The sequence below is a fragment of the Symphalangus syndactylus genome, chromosome 13 (genome assembly GCF_028878055.3).
Source record: "Symphalangus syndactylus isolate Jambi chromosome 13, NHGRI_mSymSyn1-v2.1_pri, whole genome shotgun sequence".
NCBI classification, from domain to species: Eukaryota; Metazoa; Chordata; class Mammalia; order Primates; family Hylobatidae; genus Symphalangus; species Symphalangus syndactylus.
Window position 1 is genome coordinate 41,730,491 of NC_072435.2, and position 23,434 is coordinate 41,753,924.

The following is a 23,434-nucleotide window of genomic DNA, read 5'->3' on the forward strand; positions in this document are numbered from 1 at the left end:
TCCTGAGCTCAGGTGAATCCCCTCGCCTCGGCCTCCCAAAGTGCTGGGATTACAGATGTGAGCCACTGTGCCCTGCCCTGGGATCTCCTCTCAATAAACTACTTGTACTGGAATTATTGTCTTAAGGTCTGCTTTTGGGAAGACCCAAACTAAGACAATGCGTGATGATGCAGGAAGAGAGACTTTGTTTCCATGCTGTCTTTATTGGAGGTCTGTGGCTGGCAGGGTCCTTGGGGGTGGCCCCCTCCTGGATCTCTGAGAGACACTCCTGGAAGGTCTTGGCTTCACAGTCTGGAAAAAGACAAGAGAGTGTGAGGCTTGGGGGTGGTTGTTGTGTGTGGCTGGGTCTGCCCTCCTGGTGGTGGAACCCTGGATCAGGGAGGAGACAGTGGCCCAAAGTGAGAGAGTGGGGACAAAGCCAACTATAGGCCGAGATGGATATGCTAGTCAATAGCTTAATGAAATGGAGTGGCAGTATGTAGGTAGCATGAGATTGTTCAGGTGTGATTCTAAAGTTGTTTTAGTGATGGCAGTCAAGGGCTGGGATGAGGTCATCAGGTCAAAGTTGTGCTGGCATAAGAGTTGTCATCAGGGGTTAAGGAGTCAGGGATGAAACAAGCAACCTCAGAGTTGAGATTGTCTGGGCAGAGAATTGCAACACAGGATTAAGGACTGGACAGAAGTTGTGAAGGCAAAAGGTCACAGCCTAGGTTTGTGTTGTGTGGACAGAGGGCCTTCGGGTAGGGGCAGCGGTGAGGTCAAGGTTCGGCAGGCCAGGGTGAAGTGGTGCAGCCTGACGGGTTGTGACTTGGGTAGAGAAGTCATGAAGGCCCGGCTGAGGTTGTGAGGGCGGAGGGGCTGTTGGCAGGTGTCAGGGTCCATGCCCTGGCTGGAAAGGTAGAGGTACTAGGAGCTGGGGAAAGGACAGGCTGGCTGGGTCTGGGGCTGAGCTGAGGCTGCATAGGCAGAAGTCACAGGATCAGGGATGTTGCCCGCAGAGTGACCCGCAAAGGCTGGGCCTAGGTTGCCTGAATAGACGTGCCGCAGGGAAGTTGGGGGCCTGGCTGAGGCTGTGCGGGCACAGCTGTTACAGGCAGGGGGCAGGGGCCTCGTGGAGCTTGTGTAGACGGAGGGGCGGCGGGCCGTGGTAGTGCAGGCTGCGAAGACTCACCGCGGTGAAGTGCGGCCAGGTGCGCAGCAGGTCGAAGAGAGCGTCGCCGGGGCAGTCGGTGCGCACCAGCTGGCGGTGGCCCAGCAGCTCATAGTCTGGCCGCAGGAGGCCGGCGCGCACCGCACAACTCGGGAGCGTGTCGCGCACCGTGCGCAGAGCGGCCTCGGTGGGCAGCGCCGCGGTGTAGTTGCCCACTATGGCCACGCCGAAGCCGCGGGAGTTGTGGCCGAGCGTGTGGGCGCCCACCCAGTGCCAGCCGCGTCCCTCGTACACGTAGCCGTCCGAGCCCACCACGAAACTGCAGAGGGGAGGGAGAAGCAAGCACCATGCGGCGTGAGGGGGGCCCGGGCCCTTATCCGCTTCTCCCCGATTCTGTTGGTGTGCCAAGGGCCACCGACCCCAAGACCCGCGGGGTCGCGCCGCCTGCGCCCCATCCAGCTCTGTTCCACTCTCACACCAGCTGCCACTCTAGAACCGTTCGGTTTCTCTGGATCTGCCCTTCAGTACTGGCACGCCCCGTTCTGCCCTCCTCCTCCCCACCTCTGCCTTTTCTCAAGTCCAGTTCTTGCCCAATTCAGAGCGCTTTTCTGTTTTCTTTTTTCCTTCCTTCCTCCCTCCCTCCCTCCCTCCCTCCCTCCCTTCCTTCCTTCCTTCCTTCCTTCCTTCCTTCCTTTTTTTTTTTTTGATGGAGTTTCACGCTTGTCGCTGAGGCTGAAGTGCAAGGGCGCGATCTCGGCTCGCTGCCACCTCCACCTCCCGGGTTCAAGAGATTCTCCTGTCTCAGCCTCCGAAGTAGCTGGGATTACAGGCGCCCGCCACCACGCCCATCTATTTTTTTTTTAATTTTTATTTTTGGTAGAGACGGTGTTTCGCCATGTTGGCCAGGCTGGTCTCGAACTCCTGACCTCAGGCAATCTGCCCGCCTCGGCCTCCCAAAGTGCTGGGATTACAGGCGTGAGCCACTGTGCCCAGGCTTCTCCCCTCCCCTCCCCTCCCCTCCCCTCGACACCCCTCCCTTCTTCCCTTCCCTTCCCTTTTGGAGACGGAGTTTCCCTCTTGTAGCCCAGGCTAGAGTGCAATGGCGCGATCTCGGCTCACTGCAACCTCCGCCTCCCAGGTTCAAGTGATTCTCCTGTCTCAGCCTCCCGACTAGCTGGGATTACAGGCATGCGCCACCACGCCCGGCTAATTTTGTATTTTTAGTAGAGACGGGGTTTCTCCATGTTGGTCAGGCTGGTCTGGAACTCCCGACCTCAGGTGGTCCGCCCGCCTCAGCCTCCCAAAGTGCTGGGATTACAGGCGTGAGCCCCTGCGCCTGGCCTTTTTGAGTTTTTTTATTTGTAGAGATGGGTGGTATGGGGGGTGTCTTCCTATATTGCTCAGGCTGGTCTCGAACTGCTGGGTTCCAGCGATCCTCTCGTCTCAGCCTCCCAAAGTGGTGAGATTACAGGCGGGAGCCACCGCACCAGACCTCCTTGTCTGTTTTAGGCCACCTCAGCCTGGCCCCAGACCCGGACTCTGCCACGGGTCCCGCTCCTCTCCCAGATCCCGCCTCCTGTACTACTTCTCTACCCTGACTCGAGTCTCACTGTTTAGCTATTCCCGGTCCCTATTAAGGCCCCGCCCCTAGCCTAGGCCACGCTACCTCTCTAACTTGGCTCTACCTATCAGGACTCCTCCTTGGTCTTGCCAACTTTATTCGGGTTCAAGCCGGGTCCCCCGCATCAGGCTCCGCCCACTCAGACCCCATCCCCGAACGTGGGCCCCGCCCCCTCCCCGGTCGGGTCCCTCCTACCTGTAGCCGATGTCTTCCCAGCCTTGCGTGTCCTGGTGGTAGCGCTGCATGGAGCGCATGTTGGCTGCGCAGCGCGCGAAGTCCGTGCAGGGTGGTGCAGGCACGTAGGTGTGATGCACGTACAAGAATCCCAGCGGCAGTCGCAGCGGCTTCGGGTGGCCCCGATAAGGCGCCGCTCCCCAGCGGCAGCGGGGGTGGATGGCCGGGCATCCTACAGGCAAGGGGGTTCAAGGCTGGGGTCAGGAAGTGTTTCTCTGCCTGCCCCCACCACCCCCATTAAAGCGCACATACAGACCATCCCTCAGCCTCCTCTCAGATTTGGAAAGGGTCCAGTCTCACCCCACATTGGTCCTGCCTGGGGACCAACTAACTATACTCAACTAAATCTATTTTACTTTTATTAAAAAAAAATTGGGAGTGGGCCAGACGTAGTGGGTCACACCTGTAATCCCAGCAGTTTGGGAGGACAAGGCGGCAGGTGGATCACTTGAGGTCAGGAGTTTGAGACCAGCCTGGCCAACATGGTGAAACCTGGTCTCTACTAAAAATACAAAAATCAGCCAGGCTGGTGGCACATGCCTGTAATCCCAGCTACTTGGGAGGCTGAGGCATGAGACAACTCGCTTGAACCTGGGAGGTGGAGGTTGCAGTGAGCCGGGATTGTGCCATTGCACGCCAGCCTGGGCGACAGAGCAAGACTCTGTCTCAAAAAAAAAAAAAAATTGGGAGTGGGGGCAGGCATGGTGGCTCACTCCTGTAATCCCAGCACTTTGGGAGGCCAAGGTGGGTGGATCGCTTGAGCCCAGGAGTTCAAGACCAGCCTGGGCAACATAGTGAGACCTCATTGTCTAGAAAAAAATAAATCAGATTTCCCAAAGCAATCTACAGATTCAATGCAATCTCTATCAAAATATCAATGTCATTTTTCACAGAATTAGACAAAACTACCCTGAAATTCGTAAGGAACCAAAAATGAGCCCAAGTAGCAAAAGCAATTCTAAGCAAAACGAGCAAGGTATCACATTACCTGACTTCAAATTATACTACAAGACTATAGTAACCAAAACAGCATGGTACTGTTACAAAAACAGACACATAGACCAATGGAATGAAATAGAGAACCCAGAAGTAAAGCTGCACACCTACAAACAATAATTTTCAACTAAGTCAACAAAAATAAGCAATGGGAAAAGGACTCCCTATTCAGTAAATGGTGTTAATGATGCTGGGACAACTGGCCGACCATATGCAGAAGAATGAAACTGGACCCCTAACTCTTACCATATACAAATATTAACTCAAGGCCAGGTGAGCTGGCTCATGCTTGTAATCCCAGCAGTTTTGGAGGCTGAGGTGGGTGGATCACCTGAGGTCAAGAGTTTGAGACTAGCCTGGCCAACATGGTGAAACCCCATCTCTACTAAAAATACAAAAATTAGCCACGCATGGTGGTGGGTACCTGTAATCCCAGCTACATGGGAGGCTAAGGCAGGAGAATTGCTTTAACCCGGGAGGCAAAGGTTGCAGTGAGCTGAGATCACACCTTTGCACTACAGCCTGGGCAGCAGAGCAAAAACTCTGTCTCAAAAAAAAAAAAAAAAAAAAAAAAAAAAATTACTCAAGATAGATTAAAGACTTACATGTAAGACCTGAAACTCTAAAATACCAGAAGAAAACCTAAGGAAAACACTTCTGAACATTGGGCTAGGCAAAGAATTCATGACTAAGACCTCAAAAGCACAGGGCAAAAGAAACAAAAATAGACAAATGGGACTTAATTAAACCAAAAAGCTTCTGCACAGCAAAGACATAATCAATAGAATGAACAGACAACCTTCAGAATGGGAGAAAATATTTGCAAACTATGCACTTGGTATGGGACTAATATCCAGAATTTACAAGGAACTCAACTCAAGAAAGAAAAGAAAGAAAGAAAGAAAGACCCACTAAAAGGTGGGCAAAAGACATTAATAGACATTTTTCAAAAGAAGATATACACATGGCCAATAGGCAAAGGAAAACATGCTGAACACCAATCATCAGAGAAATGCAAATTAAAACCACAATGAGATATCATCTTCCTCTAATCAGAATAGCTATTATTAAAAAGACAGAAAAGCCGGGTGATGGCTCACGCCTGTAACCCCAGCACTTTGGGAGGCTGAGGTGGGTGGATCACCTGAGGTTAGGAGTTTGAGACCAGCCTGGGCCAACATGGTGAAACTCTGTCTCTACTAAAAATACAAAGATTAGCTGAGCATGGTGGCAGGCACCTGTAATCCCAGCTACTTAGGAGGCTGAGGCAGGAGAAACGCTTGAACCCTGGAGGTGGAGGTTGCAGTGAGCCGAGATCATGCCATTGCACCCCAGCCTGGGAGAGAAGAGTGAAACTCTGTCTAAATAATAATAATAATAATAATAATAATAATAATAAATTGGAACTATCATTCAATCCAGCAATCCCACTACTGGATATCTACCCAAAGGAAAATAAATCATTATATTAAAAAGATACCTGCATTCACATGTTGATCAGAGCACTATTCACAATAGCAAAGGTAAGGAATTAACTTAAGTGTCCATCAACAGAGAATTGGATAAAGAAAATATGATATATATCACAGGCATAGATGGCTCTGGGTCTGAGAGCCCTGGACGAAGGTCAGGCCCAGGTTTCCAGCTAGGGTGATTGCCAGGAGGCTGTCTACAGTGGTCAGCAGGAAATGGAATACTACTCAGCCATAAAAAATGACATAATGTCAGCTGGGCACGGTGGCTCATGCCCATAATCCTAGCACTTTGGGAGGCCGAGGCGGGTGGATCACGAGATCAGGATATCGAGACCATCCTGATAAAATGGTGAAATTCCATCTCTACTAAAAATACAAAAAATTACCCAGACATGGTGGCACATGCCTGTAGTCTCAGCTACTCGGGAGGCTGAGACAGGAGAATTGCTTGAACCCAGGAGGCGGAGGTTGCAGTGAGCCGAGATCATGCCACTGCACTCCAGCCTGGGCGACAGAGAGAGACTCAAAAAAAAAAAAAGAAGAAGAAAGAATGTCTTTTGCAGCAACTTGGATGGAACTGGAGGCCATTATCTCAAGTGAAACAAGTCAAACACAGAAAAACAAATACCATAAGTTCTCACTTATAAATGGGAGCTAAATAACGTGTATGCATGGATGTAGTGTGTGGAAAGATAGATAGTGGAGATTCAGAAGGGTGAGGGAGAGAGAGGAGGGAGGATGATGACAGATTGCTTAATGGGTCGATGTATGTTATCGGAGTGATGGGTACCTAAAAGCCCAGACTTGACCACTATGCAATCTATGTGAGAAACAAAGTTACACTTGTACCCCATAAATTAATGCAAATAAATAAAATGAAGCAAAACAAAATCAGATGAACTCCTATTCATCCCTCAAGGCCCAACTTTTGCATTTCCTCACCTGTGCAGCTGTCCCACCCACCCCCGACCAGATCCCTTATTGCCCCCTCTGGACTCTCCTAGTCCTCAACTTCCCTGAACATACGGGGTTGGGGGCGTCTGTATCTGTAATGGGAAGGATCACAGGGTGTGGGGAACTTCCTCACCCAGGAAGTCCTCAGTGAACTCCTTGGTAGCATTGGCGGCCACCTGGGCCAGCTGTTCTTGGCTCATGCACTGAAGCTGGGGGTGTACTGGCTCCAGCCTCTGTAGAAGGACAAGGGTTCCCCACACCTGCTGGGCCAGGATGGAGGCTGAAGTCAGAGCAGCCGCGTTCTGCCGTCGGAAGTTGCTGCGGAACGCTGGGTCTCTGGCCACCCCAGCCCCATAGTACTGGCTCAGCAAGTGGCTGAGGGATGGCTGGGGCTCAGGAGTCTGGCTCAGGTAGTCTCCAAGGATGACCCCATCCAGGGCGCCATTGAGGAAGGCCATGGTTAACAGAGATGCCTTGGGGTCCAGGAGCGTAAAGGTCCGAGGGGCAGACAGCTGGTCCCAGCAGCCCTCAGTTCCCAGGTCTGGATGGCTCTGGGTCTGGGAACCCTGGAGGAAGGTCAGGCCCAGGTTTCCAGCCAGGGTGACTGCCAGGAGGCTGTCCACCATGGTTGGTGGGGACTTGGCTTTGGCATCTGGCAAGGAAGCTTGGATATCTGGACAGCCTTTTGTAGCATCTGGAGAGTTGGCTCCAATATCTGCAGTGGTGACATCTGGAGAGGCATCCCTGAGTCCTGGGGAGGAGGTGACTCTTACATCTGGAGCAATGGCTGCAACATCTGGAAAGGTGACTCCAGTCCCCCAAGGGGCAGCCGTGCTGTCCAAGGGCAAATTTATGACCCTGCGCCCTTGCAGCCCTGCCTCCAGCCCCGCCAGCAGAGGCTCCACAGCCACAGTCGAGCCATCGGGTGCCAGCACCACCCCGTATTCCTGCCCTTCTCGTACATCATGTCGGGCCACCTCCTTGGTCAGGCCTTGCAGCTCTGGGCTCAGTGGGCAGGGATCCAACTCTGCAGCATTGAGGCTCTGTGTCCCCAGCAGGAAGTGGTAGAGGTGATTGTGGGGGCCAGCATTTGGGGCTGACATCAGCCATGCAGAAGCTGTGTGTCTGGCCTTGGCAGCTGGCACTTTCTGCTCCAGCTCAGCCAGGGCCTGGATGACAGAGTCCATGAGCAGGGGCAGGGAGGCTGCAGGAGGAAAGAATGTGTTAGCCCGGCCGCACCCATTCCTGAGCCTCCCTGTATTGATTCCACATCTTCCCAATGCTCCCAGCCCTCCATGTGATAACCCCATGACCCCCAACACTATCCTTGTATAGATGAGGAAACTGAGGTACACAGACTGTTGCCTGTTGGTTAAGAAGCTCAGACTGTCTGTGAGTACTGGAGAGCCATGACAGGTTTATGAGCAGGACAGAGGTGTGACGAACCTGGCATTCTAAGACTCCTTTCTTAGGCTTAGATTTATTTGGCTGCCATAAGGAAATGGATTTTTGGGGTGCCAGGATAGAAAAGGGGAGACAGTGTGGAGGTGAGAGATGAAGGTGGCAGAAGGTAGGTAGTGACATTGCAGTGGACAAAAGTAGAAGAGTCCCCAGATCTTGAGAGGGAGAGATGGATGGTCTTTTGTGATGAATTGAAGTTAAAAGTTGGGGATGTTAGAGGGAAAGGTATTTTGAAAGATGCCTGGGACTGGCTGCGGTGGCTCAGGCCTGTAATCCCAGCACTTTGGGAGGCCGAGGTGAGTGGATCACCTGAGATCAGGAGTTCAAAGCCAACCTGGCCAACACCGTGAAATGCTGTCTCTAATAAAAATACAAAAATTAGCCAGGCATGGTGGTGTGTGCCTGTAATCCCAGCTACTTGGGAGGCTGAGATGGAAGAATCACTTGAACATGGGAGGTGGAGGTTGCAGTGAGCTGAGATCGCACCACTGCACTCCAGCCTGGGTGACAGAGCGAGACTTTGTCTCAAAAGAAAAAAAAAAAAAAAGGGCCAGGCACAGTGGCTCACGCCTGTAATCCCAGCACTTTGGGAGGTGGAGGCGGGTGGATCACCTGAGGTCGGGAGTTCAGGACCAGCCGGATCAACATGGCGAGACTCCGTCACTACTAAAAATACAAAAATTAGCTGGGTGTGGTGGCACACACCTGTAACTCCAGCTACTCAGGAGGCTGAGGCAGGAGAACTGCTTGAATCCAGGGTGCGGAGGTTGCAGTGAGCCGAGAACCCCCCACTGCATTCCAGCCTGGGTGACAGAGTGAGACTCCATCTCAAAATAAATAAATAAATAGATAAATAAAATAAAATAAAATAGAAAGAAAGATGCCTGGGAGGCAGGGGGAAGAGCAGGATGGGCTTGTGCCATGTTGGGGAAATGTCAGTGGCTGAACTGCAAACCTAGAAATGCTAAAGTTAGGCTCAGAGCTGGTTCAGAGATGGGTTATCAAATAATAGCTAACATTCAGTAAACATTTACTATGTGCTAGCTACTAGTCTAGGTGACTTACATATTAATAACTTAATGCAGTTAATCTTCACAACCCTTGTGAGGTAGGTCCTATTAGCCCCTGTCTTAGTACATTGGTGCTGCTATAACAGATCTCTGAGGTTGGGTAATTTATGAAAAACAGAAATTTGGCCAGGTGTGCTGGCTCATGCCTGTAATCCCAGCACTTTGGGAGGCTGACGCGGGTGGATCACTTGAGGTCAGGAGTTTGAGACCAGCCTGGCCAACATGGTGAAACCCCATTTATACTAAAAATACAAAAGTTAGCCGGGTGCGGTTGCGGGTGCCTATAATCCCAGCTACTTGGGGGGCTGAGGCAGGAGGATCTCTTGAACCCAGGAGGTGGAGGTTGCAGTGAGCTGAGATCATGCTGCTGCACTCCATCCTGGGCGACAGAGTGAGACTCTGTCTAAAAAAAAAAAAAAGAACAGAAATTTATTTCTCATAGTTCTAGAGGCTGGGATGTCCAAGATCAAAGCACTGGCATTTGGGACTTCCTAGCCTGCAGAACTGCAAGAAAGTAAATTTCTCTTCTTTACAAATTTACTTGGTTTCAGGTACTCTGGCATAGAAGCACAAAGGGACTAAGACGGTGTCCCCTTACAGATGAGGCATCTGAAGCACACAGAGGTTAAGTTACCTGCCTAAGGTCACACAGCAAGGAAGTGGCAGAGGCAGGATTCGCCTTTTTTGTTTTGTTTTGTTTTGTTTTTTTGAGACGGGGTCTTGCTCTATCATCCAGGCTGGAGTACAGTAGTGCTCAGCTCACTGCAACCTCCTGAGTTCAAGCAATTTTCTGGCCTCAGCCTCCTGGGTAGCTGGGATTACAGGTGCCTGCCACCACGCCTGGCTAATTTTTGTATTTTCAGTAGAGATAGGGTTTCACTGTGTTGGCCAGGCTGGTCTCGAACTCCTGATCTCAAGTGATCTGCCCGCCTTGGTCTCCCAAAGTGCTGGGATGACAGGCCTGGCCAGTAGTAGAATTTGAATCCAGGAAGTCTTACTTGGCACACTCTTCTGTCTAGAATCTAGATTCTTCTCCAGTCCATCACCTAACCTGTGTAGCTTTGTTCTTCTCTGCAAAAAATGCCCTTTCTGGCTTCTCCACCAAATCATTTCTCTTTCTTCCTAGCCTAGCTCTTATGTCTCCTCCTCCAGGAAGCCTTCCCTACTTTTGCTCCCCAGGCCCCAGATTCCTCCCCCTAACTTTGCCCTGACTCTGTGGAGATGGGAATATTTATGTCCCCATGCTGGAGTTTCTTTGAGAGCTTGAGTCTCCAGCCTCACTCCATGCAGTGCAAGTCATAGATGGGACAGCAGTACACCTTCTGCAGAGCCAAGAGGTTTGGTCCCAGGACTCTGCTCCCTGACTCACCTGTCCCTGGGTCTGACCACAGTAGCAATCCGAGTAGGATCCAGAGGACACCCTGGGCCATTGTTGCAGGATTCCAGCTTCCAAGGGGTATTTCTGGTTGGCCTCGGCAGAGAACCTCGGCAGTGCTGGATGGAGACAGGCACAGAGAACTGAGCAGAGCCTTTGGCCACTGTCAAAGTCCAGCGGCGAATGACAGACCTGCCTCTCGTAGAGCTGTGGGCGGGAGGCAGCAGGGACATGGGGCAGCGTACCCTGGGTCAAGGTCATCTGGGCCTCACGGTCTCCCCCAGTCTCTTCTGTCCCTCCTAGGCTGAGGTCAGTGGTCAGTAAGCCAGGCCCATCCCCGGAGGGGCCTGGAGACCAGGTGATTCAGACTCCATAAACTCTGCCTATTCTCCAGAGAGGTAGACCGAGGCAACCCAGCAAGTCCTGTCCCTCCCCATAGTGACAGCTCTGTAGCCGCTGCTGGCCACCAGAGGGGACTCTCAGCTGCCGCCTGCTGTACTGGTAAGACCGGCTGTGTTGAGGGAGAGGAGAAAAGCAGAGGCCTGAAGTTGGCACTGCCTTCTGCTTTTTTTGCAACCAACACTTCAGGCTCAGGCAGAGCATGGGTGCAGGGGCCGAGGACAGTGTTTGCTGAGGCCTGCTCTGAGCCCACGGGGACCAGGGGCTGTCACCTCTCATCCAGTTCCAGCCCTTGATTCCAAGCCACCAGCAGTAGCTAAGAGCAGGGGTTGAGCACGAGTGTTCAGGACCCTGGCATTGTCCCAGGAGCTGGCTTCTGGACTCACCTGGGCTGACAGTGAAATGTCCTTCCTCTTCTCCGGGCGCCCGTGACTGAGACCTGCAGAATGGGCCCATCTCCCCTTTATTTTGGCATCAGATGGGGCAGGTTGACATGACTAGGCTGTTGTGTATGTAAATTGCTTCCCTGTGGGGCTCCCACCTCAAAACCAGCCCGGGGAGTTTCCAGGAGACCCACTGGCTGGAGACTCAGCCAGGGCGGGCCTGGGAATGTCCAGCCTAAGCCAGGCCTGGGATTCCCCTGGGGGCCACCCCTGGAGCCTCCTCAGGTGTCCTCTTTCTGGGGACCTCCCAGAAAAAAGCTGGGCACACATTGGAGGCTCAGGATGTAGGGTGCTAAGGGATAGAGTGAATGGGGGACACTTCCCAGGGGAGTAAGAGAAAATGTCCTCCTCCAAGCTCGTTTCCCAGGATTTGGGGATAGGAGCTCTGCCTGGTAGAACCATGTGAAGGTTGTGGGCTGAGGCAGGCACTAGGTTGAGGCATCCTCTTTGCCACAAAATTTAAGGCAGTGCTGAAAATCTAAGTCACCAATACTTTTTTTTTTTTTGAGATGGAGTCTCGCTCTGTCGCCCAGTCTGGAGTGCAATGGCACGATCTCAGCTCACTACAACCTCCACCTCCCAGATTCAAGCAATTCTCATGCCTCCCCGCCTCAGCCTACCAAGTAGCTGGGATTACAGGCATGTGCCACCATGCCTGGCTAATTTTTGTATTTTTAGTAGAGACGGGGTTTTGCCATGTAGGCCAGGCTGGTCTTGAACCCCTGACTCAGGTGATCCACCCAACTTGGCCTCCCAAAGTGCTGGGATTACAAGTGTGAGCCACCATGCCTGGCCGATAAATAATTTTAAGACTTTTTTTAGAACTGTTTTATTATTATTATTATTTTTAAAGATGGAGTCTTGCTGTGCTGGCCAGGTTGGTCTTAAACTCTTGGCCTCAAGCAATCCTCCTGCCTCGGCCTCCCAAAGTGCTAGGATTACAGGCGTGAGCCACTGCACCCAGCTTTATTTTTTTATTATTATTATTATTTTTTGAGACAGGGTCTCCCTCTGTCATCCAGGCTGGAGTGTAGTGATGCAATCTCTGCTCACTGCAGCCCTGCCTCCCAGGTTCAAGTGATTCTCCTGCCTCAGCCTCCCAAGGAGCTGAGATTACAGGTGCCCATCCACCACTTCCAGTTAATTTTTGTATTTTTAGTGGAGATGGGGTTTCAGCATGTTGGCCAGGCTGGTCTCAAACTCCCGACCTCGGGTGATCCACCCGTCTTGGCCTCTCAAAGTGCTGGGATTACAGGCTATTTTTTTTTTTTTTTTTTGAGACAGAGTCTCACAATGTTGCCTAGGCTGGAGTGTAGTGGCACAATCTTGGCTCACTGCAGCCTCCGCCTCCCAGTTTCAAGCTATTCTCCTGCCTCAGCCTCCCGAGTAGCTAGGATTACAGGTGCCTATCACCACTCCCGGCTGATTTTTGTATTTTTAGTAGAGAAGGAGTTTCACCATGTTGGCCAGGCTAGTCTTGAACTCCTGACCCTCAGGTGATCCACCTGCATCGGCCTCTATTTTTAATTTTTTATAGAGATGAGGGTCTCGCTATGTTGGCCAGGCTGGTCTCAATCTCCTGGACTCAAGGGATCCTCCTGCCTTAGCCTCCCAAAGTGCCGGGATTACAGGCGTGAGCCACCATGCCTGGCCTAGAGCAGTTTTAGGTTCGTGGCAAAATTGAGCAGAAGTTACAGAGAGTTCTGCCCCCGGCCTTGACACATGCACAGACTCTCGTATTATCACTATCCAGCACCAGAATGGTATATCTGTTACAATCGATGAACCTTCACTGACACATCATTATCACCCAAAATTCATCATTTCCATTAGGTTTTGCTCTTGGTGGTGTACATCCTATGGGTTTGGACAAATGTATAATGACATATGTCCACCATTAGAGTGTCATACGGAGTACAGTTGACCCTTGAACAACATGGGTTTGACCTGTGAGGGTCAACTTATACCTGGATTTGTTTCAATAAAAATTACACGGAATGTGCCTGCCTCTCCTGTTTCCCCTTCCACCTCTTCCACCTCTGTCACCCCTGAGACAGCAAGATCCCTCCTCTTCCTCCTCCTCAGCCTACTCAACATGAAGATGGTGAGGATGAAGACCTTTATGATGATTCTCTACTTAATGAATAGTAAATATACTTCCTCTTCCATATTTTCTTCCTTCCTTCCCTTCTCCTTCCCTCCCTCCCTCCCTCCCTCCCTCCCTCCTTCCCTTCCCTTCCCTTCCCTTCCCTTCCCTTCCCCTTCCTTCCTTCCTTCCTTCCTTCCTTCCTTCCTTCCTTCCTTCCTTCCTTCCTTCCTTCCTTCTTTCTTTCCTTCCTTCTTTCTCTCTTTCTCTTTGTTTCTGGCAGAGTCTCATTCTGTCCCCCAGGCTGGAGTACAGTGGCGTAATCTCAGCTCACTGCAGCCTCCACCTCCTGGGTTCAAGCAATTCTCCTGCCTCAGCCTCCTGAGTAGCTGGGATTACAGGTACCTGCCACTATGCCCTGATAATTTTTGTATTTTTAGCAGAGATGAGTTTCACCACGTTGGGCAGGCTGATCTCAAACTCCTGGCCTAAGGTGATCCGCCCACCTCAGCCTCCCAAAGTGCTGGGATTACAGGCATGAGCCACTGCACCTGGCACGTGGATTTTTTTCAATAAATTACATGGAGTGTGTCTGCCTCTCTTCTCTTCCCTTCCACCTCCTCCACCTCTTCTGCCTCTGCCACCCCTCAGACAGCAAGACCAACCCCTTCTCTTCCTCCTCCTCAGCCTATTCAACAAGAAGATGACGAGGATGAAGACCTTTATGATGACACACTTCTACTTAATGATTAGTAAACATACTTCGTCTTTTGTACAATTTTCTTAGTAACATCTTCTTTTTTCCCAGGTTAAGGTGATTCTCTTGCCTCAGCCTCCTGAGTAGCTGGGACTACAGGCATGCACCACCAAGGGTAGCTAATTTTTCTATTTTTAGTGGAGATGGAATTTTACCACATTGGCCAAGCTGGTCTTGAACTCATGACCCCAGGTAATCCACCCGCCTTGGCCTCCCAAAGTGTTGGGATGACAGGCGTGAGCAACTGCACCCCACCTGATTTCCCTTTAAAGCTTGGAGTTGGGGCAGAGACTGCCTTGTTTTAAGCCAGGGACATGTCATGGATGGCAGGCTCTTTCCTTAGCGTCTATGTAGGATTTGTGACCTTCTGGGGCAGGACCCTTCCTCCAGGGAGCCTCTGTGGTTACCTCTTGCTCCCCTTACTCCCTCCCAGCTCCCTGACCTGCTGTTCCTCCCTTCAACCTAGGCTGTACTTACAGTGCTGGAAGGTTCTTTGTCCAGTTTTGTCTCTCCAAGTCTAGGAGATGCTGAGTTTTTTGGGGGTGTCCAGAAGTGCCCAGCACAGACTCAAGACCAAGTGAGTGTCAGGGAGGGATTGCTAAATGCACAAAAAGCCTGATGAGTGATGTGGGGCCAGTTTGGGGTCAGGATCTGAAACACACACATGTACACCCACATTCAGGCACTCACACACCAATGCATCGGGGCTGGGCTGGGCCTGGGAGGCAGAAGGAAGGCTGGAAATTCCACAATGAATCACCTCTACCCCAGGTTTCCTTCCACCTCAGGAGGCCCACTTGTCAGGATTAATCAAGGCCCCTTGGCCAGGCGTGGTGGCTCACGCCTGTAATCCCAGCACTTTGGGAGGCCAAGGCAGGCAGATCTCCTGAGGTCAGGAGTTCGAGACCAGCCTGACCAATATGATGAAACCCCGTCTCTACTAAAAATACAAAAATTAGCCGTGTGTGGTGGCATGCACCTGTAATCCCAGCTACTCAGGAGGCTGAGACAGGAGAATTGCTTGAACCCGGGAGGCAGAGGTTGTGGTAAGCCAAGATCGCGCCACTGCACTCCAGCCTGGGCAACAAAAACAAAACTCTGTCTCAAAAAAAAAAAAAAAAAAAAAAAAAAAAAAATCAAGACCCCTCCAGGCTGCAGAGAGACTAGAGGAGTCACAAGAGTAGCCACTGATTATGGAGCAGGGCTGGCTCTCATGAGTTGTAGCATTGGCACAGATAGGCAGAGCCTTGGGCCCTGGATCTTAAGCGAGGGCAAGAAAGAATTCAGGGTGAGTCCACAGAGTAAAGTGAAAGCAAGTTTACTGAGGAATAAAGAATGACTGCTCCGTAGGCAGAGCAGCCCTGATAGCTGCTGGTTGCCTTTTTTTTTTTTTCAGACGGAGTTTCACTCTTGTTAACCAAGCTGAAGTGCAATGGCATGATCTCGGCTCACTGCAACCTCTGCCTCCTGGGTTCAAGCGTTTTTCCTGACTCAGCCTCCTGAGTAGCTGGGATTACAGGCATGTGCCACCACGCCCGGCTAATTTCTTTTTTTTTTTGAGACAGAGTCTCGCTCTGTTGTCCAGGCTGGAGTGCAGTGGCGCTATCTCTGCTCACTGCAAGCTCCGCCTCCCTGGTTCACGCCATTCTCCTGCCTCAGCCTCCCAAGTAGCTGGGACTACAGGCGCCTGCCACTATGCCCAGCTAATTTTTTGTATTTTTTTTTTTTTTTTTTTTTTAGTAAAGACAGGGTTTCACCGTATTAGCCAGGATGGTCTCGATCTCCTGACCTCGTGATCCACCCGACTCGGCCTCCCAAAGTGCTGGGATTACAGGCATGAGCCACTGTGCCCGGCCTAATTTTTTGTATTTTTAGTAGAGATAGGGATTCACCATGTTGGCCAGGCTGGTCTCAAACTCCTGACCTCCGGTGATCCTTCTGCCTCAGCCTCCCAAAGTGCTGGGATTACAGGCGTGAGCCAGCGCGCCCAGCCTGCTTGCCTATTTTTATGGTTATTTCTTGATTATAGGTTAAACGAGGGGTGGATTATTCATGCCTCCTCTTTTAAGACCATATAGGATAACTTCCTATCATTGCCATGGCATTTGCAAACTGTCATGGCGCTGGGGAAGTGTAGGATGACCAGAGGTCACTCTTGTCGCCATCTTGGTTTTGATGGGTTTGGGCTGTCTGCTGCTGCTGCTGCTTTTTTTTTTTTTTGGAGGAGTTTCACTTTTGTTGCCCAGGCTGGAGGGCAGCGGCGCAATCTTGGCTCACTGCAACCTCCACTCCGGGGTTCAAGTGATTCTCCTGCCTCAGCCTCCCGAGTAGCTGGAATTACAGGCGTCCACCACCACACCCAGCTAATTTTTGTGTTTTTAGTAGAGACAATGTTTCACCATGTTGGCTAGGCTAGTCTCGAACTCCTGACCTCAGGTGATCTGCCCACCTCGGCCTCCCAAAGTGGTGGGATTGCAGGCATAAACCACTGCGTCCGGCCGTGCAGCCTTCTTTACTGCGAACTGTTTTATTAGCAAGGTCTTTATGACCTGTATCTTGTGCCAATCTCCTGTCTCATCCTGTGACTTAGAATGCCTTAACTGGGAATGCAGCCCAGTAGGTTTCAGCCTTATTTTACTCAGCTCCTGTTCAGGATGGAGTTGCTCTGGTTCACAGGCCTCTGACACTACTAACAAAAAGTGCTGTGTGTGGGGCTCTGAGCTAAGGTTTTATGTGCCTGTGCCTGTGGTTATTGTTTTTTCCTTTTTTTTTTTAATCTCTGGGATTTGTTAAGCAATGTCATACAGCAGAAGTCAGAGAACCTCAGCTTATGAACTGGATGTCTGTTTTTGTAAAACTTTTTTGAGGTGAAATTCACCTAACACAAAATTCACAATTTTATTATTTATTTCTTTTTTGAGACCGAGTCTCAGTCTGTTGCTCAGGCTGCAGGGCAGTGGCGGGATCATGGCTCACTGCAGCCTCGATCTCAGGGGCTGAAATGATCCCCGCCCCCAGCCTCTCAAGTAGCTGGGACTACAGATGTGTGTCAACACATCCAGCTAATTTTTTGATTTTTTGAAGAGATGGGGTCTCGCTTTGTTGCTTGGGCTGGTCTCGAACTCTTGGGCTCAAGTGATCCTCCCACCTTGGCCTCCCAAAGTGCTGGGATTACAAGTGTGAGCCATCACACCTGGCCAAAATTTACCATTTTAAAGTGTGCAGTTTAGAGGCACTTAGCATATTTACAGTGTTGTGCAGTTGTCACCTCTATCTAGTTCTAAAGAATTTGCATACCCTAAAAGAAAACCCTGTCCTCATCAGTAGTCATTCCTCATTCACCCTTCCCCTGCCCCTGGCAACCACAAACCTGCTTTCTGTCTCTATGGATTCACCTGTTCTGGACATTTCAGATCAATGGAATCTCACACTATGGCCTTTTGTGTCTGTCTTTTTTTTTTTTTTTTTTTTTTACTCAGCATCATGTTTTCAAGGTTCATCATCATAGCCTGGATCAGTGCTTCATTCTTTTTCAGGGCTGCATAATATTCCACTGTGGGAAATGATCATGATTTGTTTAGGTGATTGAATGTTTATTGGAACATACTTCCTTCCATTCATTTACATTTCTATGGCTGTTTTCCTGCTATAATGGCTGAGTCACAAAGCAGAAACTATTGACTATTTGGCCTTGTCCCCATCAGCAGTCACTCCTCATTCCCCCTCCCACAGCCCCTGGCAACCACAAATCTGCTTTCTGTCTCTATGGATTCGCCTGTTCAGGACATTTCAGATCAATGGAATCTCACACTACCGCCTTTTGTGCCTGTCGTTTTTTTCACTTAGCATCATGTTTTCCAGCTTCATCGTTATAGCCTGGATCAGTGCTTCATTCCTTTTCAGGGCTGCATAGTATTCCATTGTATGAAAGGATCACAAATTGTTTAGGTGATTGAATGTTTATTGGAACACATTCCCTTCCATTCATTTACATAGCTATGGTGGCTGTTTTCCTGCTATAACAGCTGAGTCACAAAGCAAAAAATATTTATTTGCTATCTGGGCTTTTTTTTTTTTTTTGAGATGGAATCTTGCTCTGTCACCCAGGCTGGAGTGCGGTGGTGTGATCTCAGCTCACTGCAACCTCCACCTCCCAGGTTTAAGCAATTCTCCTGCCCTGCTGCAGCCTGGCTCTTTTTAATAATTTTTTTTGAGACTGAGTCTCACTGTGTCACCCAGGCTGGAATGCAGTGGCACGATCTCGGCTCACCGAAACCTCACCTCCTGGGTTCAAGCGATTCTCCTGTCTCAGTCTCCCGAGTAGCTGGGACTACAGGCATGTGCTACCATGCCCGGCTAATGTTTTTTTTTTTTTTTGTATTTTTAGTAGAGACGGGGTTTCACCATGTTGGCCAGAATGGTCTTGATCTCCTGACCTGGTGATCCACCCGCCTCGGCCTCCCAAAGTGTTAGGATTACAGGCATGAGCCACCACACCCAGCATTTTTTTTTTTTTTTTAATAAATTTTACTATCTGGCCCTTTTTTAAAAAAATTTTTTTGTATGTATGTATGTATGTATGTATGTATGTATTTATTTATTTTGAGATGGAGTCTTGCTCTGTCACCCAGGCTGGAGTGCAGTGGCGCGATCTCAGCTCACTGCAAACTCTGCCTCCCGGGTTCACGCCATTCTCCTGCCTCAGCCTCCTGAGTAGCTGGGATCACAGGCGCCCGCCACCACGCCCAGCTAATTTTTTGTATTTTTTTTTAGTAGAGATGGGGTTTCACCATGTTAGCCAGGATGGTCTCGATCTCCTGACCTCGTGATCCGCCCGCCTTGGCCTCCCAAAGTGCTGGGATTACAGGTGTGAGCCACCGTGCCCGGCCTATCTGGCCTTTTAATACAAACTTTGCTGTCCCCTGCTGAGCCAGCCCACCTGGATTCAAATGCCTATGCTGCTGCTTACTGGCTGGAGAAGGTGGCTTTATCTCTAGTCTTCATTTTGTCCGTCTCTAAAATGGGAGAATAGTACCAACTGCAAAGGGTGACTGTTAGGGTTAAATGAGTTGATACCTGTAAAAAGTGCTTGAAACAGTGCCTAGCACGGCTGAGTGTGGTGGCTCACGCATGTAATCGCAACACTTTGGGAGGCTGGGGTGGGTGGATCACCTGAGACCAGGAATTCGAGACTACCCTGGCCAACACAGTGAAACCTCGTCTCTACTAAAAATACAAAAATTAGCCAGGCGTGGTGGTGTGTGCGTATAATCCCAGCTACTTAGGAGGCTGAGGCAGGAGAATTGCTTGAACCCGGGAGGCAGAGGTTGCAGTGAGCCGAGATTACTCCACTGCATTCCAGCCTGGGCAGGAAGAGTGAAACTCTGTCTCAAAATTAAACAACAACAGCAAAAACAACAAAAAACCCACCCACACACACAAAAAAAACACGTGGAATGCACTTGATGAGTAGGGAGTAGAGGATGGTGGTGTCCTGGGTTCTTGTTGTCCCACCCGCCTGCCCCAGCCTCCCCAGCAAATGTTCAGCCCAGCCCATGGGAAAAATCCATTTAATTATTATCATGGCTGGATTCCCATGTCCTAGAGGAGTCCAGACTCATAGTCATGCATTATTTCTCCATCTGGGGCACCTGTCCAAGCCCAAGGCTTCCCCGCTGGCCCTTGGTCTTCCAGTAGCCAGCTGGGCCTTAGGGCTGGGCCTGGAGCCGATCTGGAACTACAGCCAAATCATGAAAGCCAAGGTCAGCCAGCCCCCGAATCAGTCGAACCCAATTCACTAAAAAGAGACTCAACTCTTTTTAGTGAGCCAGCGACTGCACGGCCTCCAGCTAGGGCTTTTCTGCCATTCCCAGTGGGCAGAAGTTGACTTCAATTGCATCTTTCTGGGACATCAGAGGTGAGATTTAATCTTTCAGGCACCTGGTCCTGGAACTGGGGAGGACGGAGTTTAGTAATTCGAGACATGGGATATTGCAGAGATATGGTGAGTTTAGCTCTTGCCAGTATGCGAGGGGCCAAGACTGAGTGTGGGGGGATGGGGCCATATGTTAGCACTTCCTGGTGGAATATTTACAGAGCACCCACGGACTCTTAGCTGTCATCACCCTGCTTCAGAGAATGACACAGGGCAAAGGGCTTTAAACATATCTTCTATAGAAAATCTGAAACATATTCAAAAGTAGAGAGAATTGTAAAAAACCCCTACGCATACCCATCACTGAATTGACATCTTCAAATCACAATTCATCTTATTTCTTCTATACTCCACCCATTGTCTCTCTTTTGTGACATTATCTGCTGTTGACGATCATTGCCAAGATTTATTAATTCATTAGTAGGAACAACATAATGATATTTGAATGATAATATTCCTTCTTCACGTATTAGCTGAAATACTTCTATAGAAAGAAACAGTCTCAGCTGGGTGCAGTGGCTCATGCCTGTAATCCCAGCAATTTGGGAGGCCGAGGTGGGCGGATCACCTGAGGTCAGGAGTTCGAGATCAGCCTGGCCAACATGGCTTACCAAAAATACAAAAATTAGCTGGGTGTGGTGGTGCATGCCTGTAATCCCAGCTACTCAGGAGGCTGAGGCAGAAGAATTGCTTGAACCGGGGGGGCGGAGGTTGCAGTGGGCTGAGATTGTGCCACTGCACTGCAGCCTGGATGACAGAGTGAGACTCTATTTCAAAAAAAAAGAAAGAAAGAAAGAAAGAAAGAAAGAAAGAAAGAAAGAAAGAAAGAAAGAAAGAAAGAAAGAAAGGATCTCTCATCTTCCATTTGGTTACCCAGTGGTACCATTCACATGGGAAAGGCAAGATGAGCGCTTGATTCTTGTTCTTTTCTAGTTTATTTATTTATTTGAGATGGAGTTTCGCTCTTGTTGTCCAGGCTGGAGTGCAATGGCGTGATCTCGGCTCACTGCAACCTCTGCCTCCCAGGTTCAAGCGATTCTCCTGCCTCTGCCTCCTGAGTAGCTGTGATTACAGGCGCCTGTCACCATGCCCACCTAATTTTTGTATTTTTAGTAGAGATGGGGTTTCACCCCGTTGGCCAGGCTGGTCTCGAACTCCTGATCTCAGGTGATCCACCCGCCTCGGCCTCCCAAAGTGCTGGGATTACAGGCATGAGCCACCGCGCCTGGCCCGTTTATTTATTTATTTACTTTTGAGATGGAGTCTGGCTCTGTTGCCCAGGCTGGGGTGCAGTGGCATGATCTCGGCTCACTGCAACCTCTGCCTTCCAGGTCCAAGCAATTCTCTGCCTCAGCCTCCTGAGTAGCTGGGACTACAGGTGCGCACCACCTTGCCTGGCTAATTTTTGTGTTTTTAGTAGAGACGGGGTTTCACCATCTTGGCTAGTCTGGTCTTGAACTCCTGACCTCGTGATCCACCCGCCTCGGCCTCCCAAAGTGCTGGGATTACACACATGAGTGCCCGGCCTTGAGTCCCTTAACATCCTCAAAAAGTAAACACTGAGATTTTTTTTTCCCTTATAGATTTATGATCTCATTAAGCTATTGAAATATGTCAATACATTGCAGTTTTTATCATTACTGATAATCAAATTGGCTTCTTTCTTTGGCTGGTGGGAGTCTCTTTATATTGACTCCTGAGTTCTTTTGGCATGGCTCAGAGTCCTAGGTGGCTTTCTTGCTTCATGATGTAACAAGATGTTCTAACTGGATGCTGTGGCAACATCTTGTTCATTTCCTGCCACAGGCCTGGGATCAGCAATTTCTCCCAGGGACCCTTATTCCTTTGATTGGAAAATGAGGAATCAGCTCCACAATCAAGGAGCTGAAGTGCTCATGGCTAATAAGTTAGTTTTGTTTCACTGGACACAAATAGAAAATCCCCACTATCCCTTTTTTTTTTTTTTTTTTTTTTTTAAAGACGGAGTCTTGCTCTGTCGCCCAAGCAGGAGTGCAGTAGCACCATCTCGGCTCACTGCAACCTCCACCTCCCAGGTTCAAGTGATTCTCCTGCCTCAGCCTCCCGAGTAGCTGGGACTACGGGTGTGCGTCACCACACCCAGCTAATTTTTGTATTTTTATTAGCGACAGGGTTTCACTATGTTGGCCAGGATGGTCTCAATATCTTGACCTTGTGATCTGCCCACCTTGGCCTCCCAAAGTGCTGGGATTATAGGCGTGAGCCACTGTGCCAGTCCCCCACCCATTTTTTTCTTTTTGAGAGGGGGTCTCCATCACCCAGGTTGGAGTGCAGTGGTCCCATCTTGGCTCATTGCAACCTCTGCCTCTCAGGCTCAAGTGGTCCTCCCACCTCAGCCTCCCAAGTAACTGGGACCACTGGTGTGCCACCATGTCCAGCTAATTTTTGTATCTTTTGTAGAGACAGGGTTTCACCATGTTGCCCAGGCTGGTCTTGAACTCTTGAGCTCAGGTGATCTGCCCACCTCAGCCTCCCAAAGTGCTGTGATTACAGATGTGAGCCACCACGCCTGACCTCCCACTACCTTTTTAAAATTTTTTTTTTAAATATATATAACATGGGCCAGGTGCGGCGGCTCACACCTGTAATCCCAGCAATTTGGGAGGCCGGGGCAGGTGGATCACCTGAGGTCAGGAGTTTGAGACCAGCCTGGCAACATGGTGAAACCCCATCTCTACTAAAAATACAAAAATTAGCCTGGTGTGATGGCGGGCACCTGTAATCCCAGCTACTCAGGAGCTTCGATATATATCTATATCTATATATATATCTATCTACATATAATTTTTTTATATATATAATGAGTTTGTATTGATGCTTCCAATTCATATTTTGGACTAAATGCCTTTTATTTAGCCTGATCAATTTGATACCTGCATTTTTATTTTCCCACACTGAAAATTCAAATTCTCACCACCAACAACATATTCACTCATTTGCTTTATTCCACAATACACACATTAATCTTAGAAGAACACACCAACAGTATCTTAAGTGATATGGTTATAGGAAACAGTTTAACATTTTTTCCCCTGTCCCTTTTCATTTTGGTATATTCCACTAGGGATGTGCCATTAAATTACTGAGCTAAAATACTTTCTTTCTGATTGGTTATGCTGGTAACCAGAAGTGTTTAATTTCTAGGGACTTTTTTTTTGAGTGTAGAAAGTATTTACTTTAAAAATAGCTATAACACTCAGGAGGCTGAGGCAGGAGAATGGCATGAACCTGGGAGGCAGAGGTTGCAGTGAGCCGAGATTGCGCCACTGCACTCCAGCCTGGGTGACAGAGTGAGACTCTGTCTCAAAAAAAAAAAAAAAAATTAGCTGCAACAATAAAAACAACATCTCACAATAAGATTGTGCATTATAACTGCAACTATTAATAGAACCACTGTTCGATTAGAAAATACCTGAAATAGGGCTGGGCGCAGTGGCTC

General features: G+C 49.6%; 1 protein-coding gene across 1 annotated transcript; it reads right to left on the minus strand.

Annotated features, from left to right (window-relative positions):
• Positions 1-183: 183 nt before the first annotated feature.
• On the minus strand, positions 184-14,553 carry PGLYRP2 (peptidoglycan recognition protein 2). Its single transcript, XM_055239248.2, has 7 exons — positions 14,499-14,553; positions 11,122-11,174; positions 10,331-10,455; positions 6,564-7,634; positions 2,967-3,177; positions 1,172-1,469; positions 184-291 (listed from the first exon to the last, which is right to left on the minus strand). The coding sequence occupies exons 3-7, from the start codon at positions 10,389-10,391 to the stop codon at positions 202-204; spliced, it is 1,731 nt and encodes a 576-aa protein (XP_055095223.1). The 5' UTR covers positions 10,392-10,455; positions 11,122-11,174; positions 14,499-14,553; the 3' UTR covers positions 184-201.
• Positions 14,554-23,434: the final 8,881 nt, after the last annotated feature.

Bases quoted from the DNA above. Each gene is read 5' to 3' on its own strand.
- PGLYRP2 (XM_055239248.2), bottom strand. From the start codon at position 10,391: ATGGCCCAGGGTGTCCTCTGGATCCTACTCGGATTGCTACTGTGGTCA. The intron at 3,178-6,563 runs GTGAGGAAGTTC...CCTTGCCTGTAG, and splicing joins GTTCACTGAGGACTTCCTGG to GATGCCCGGCCATCCACCCC. The intron at 1,470-2,966 runs GTAGGAGGGACC...TCCCCTCTGCAG, and splicing joins TGGGAAGACATCGGCTACAG to TTTCGTGGTGGGCTCGGACG.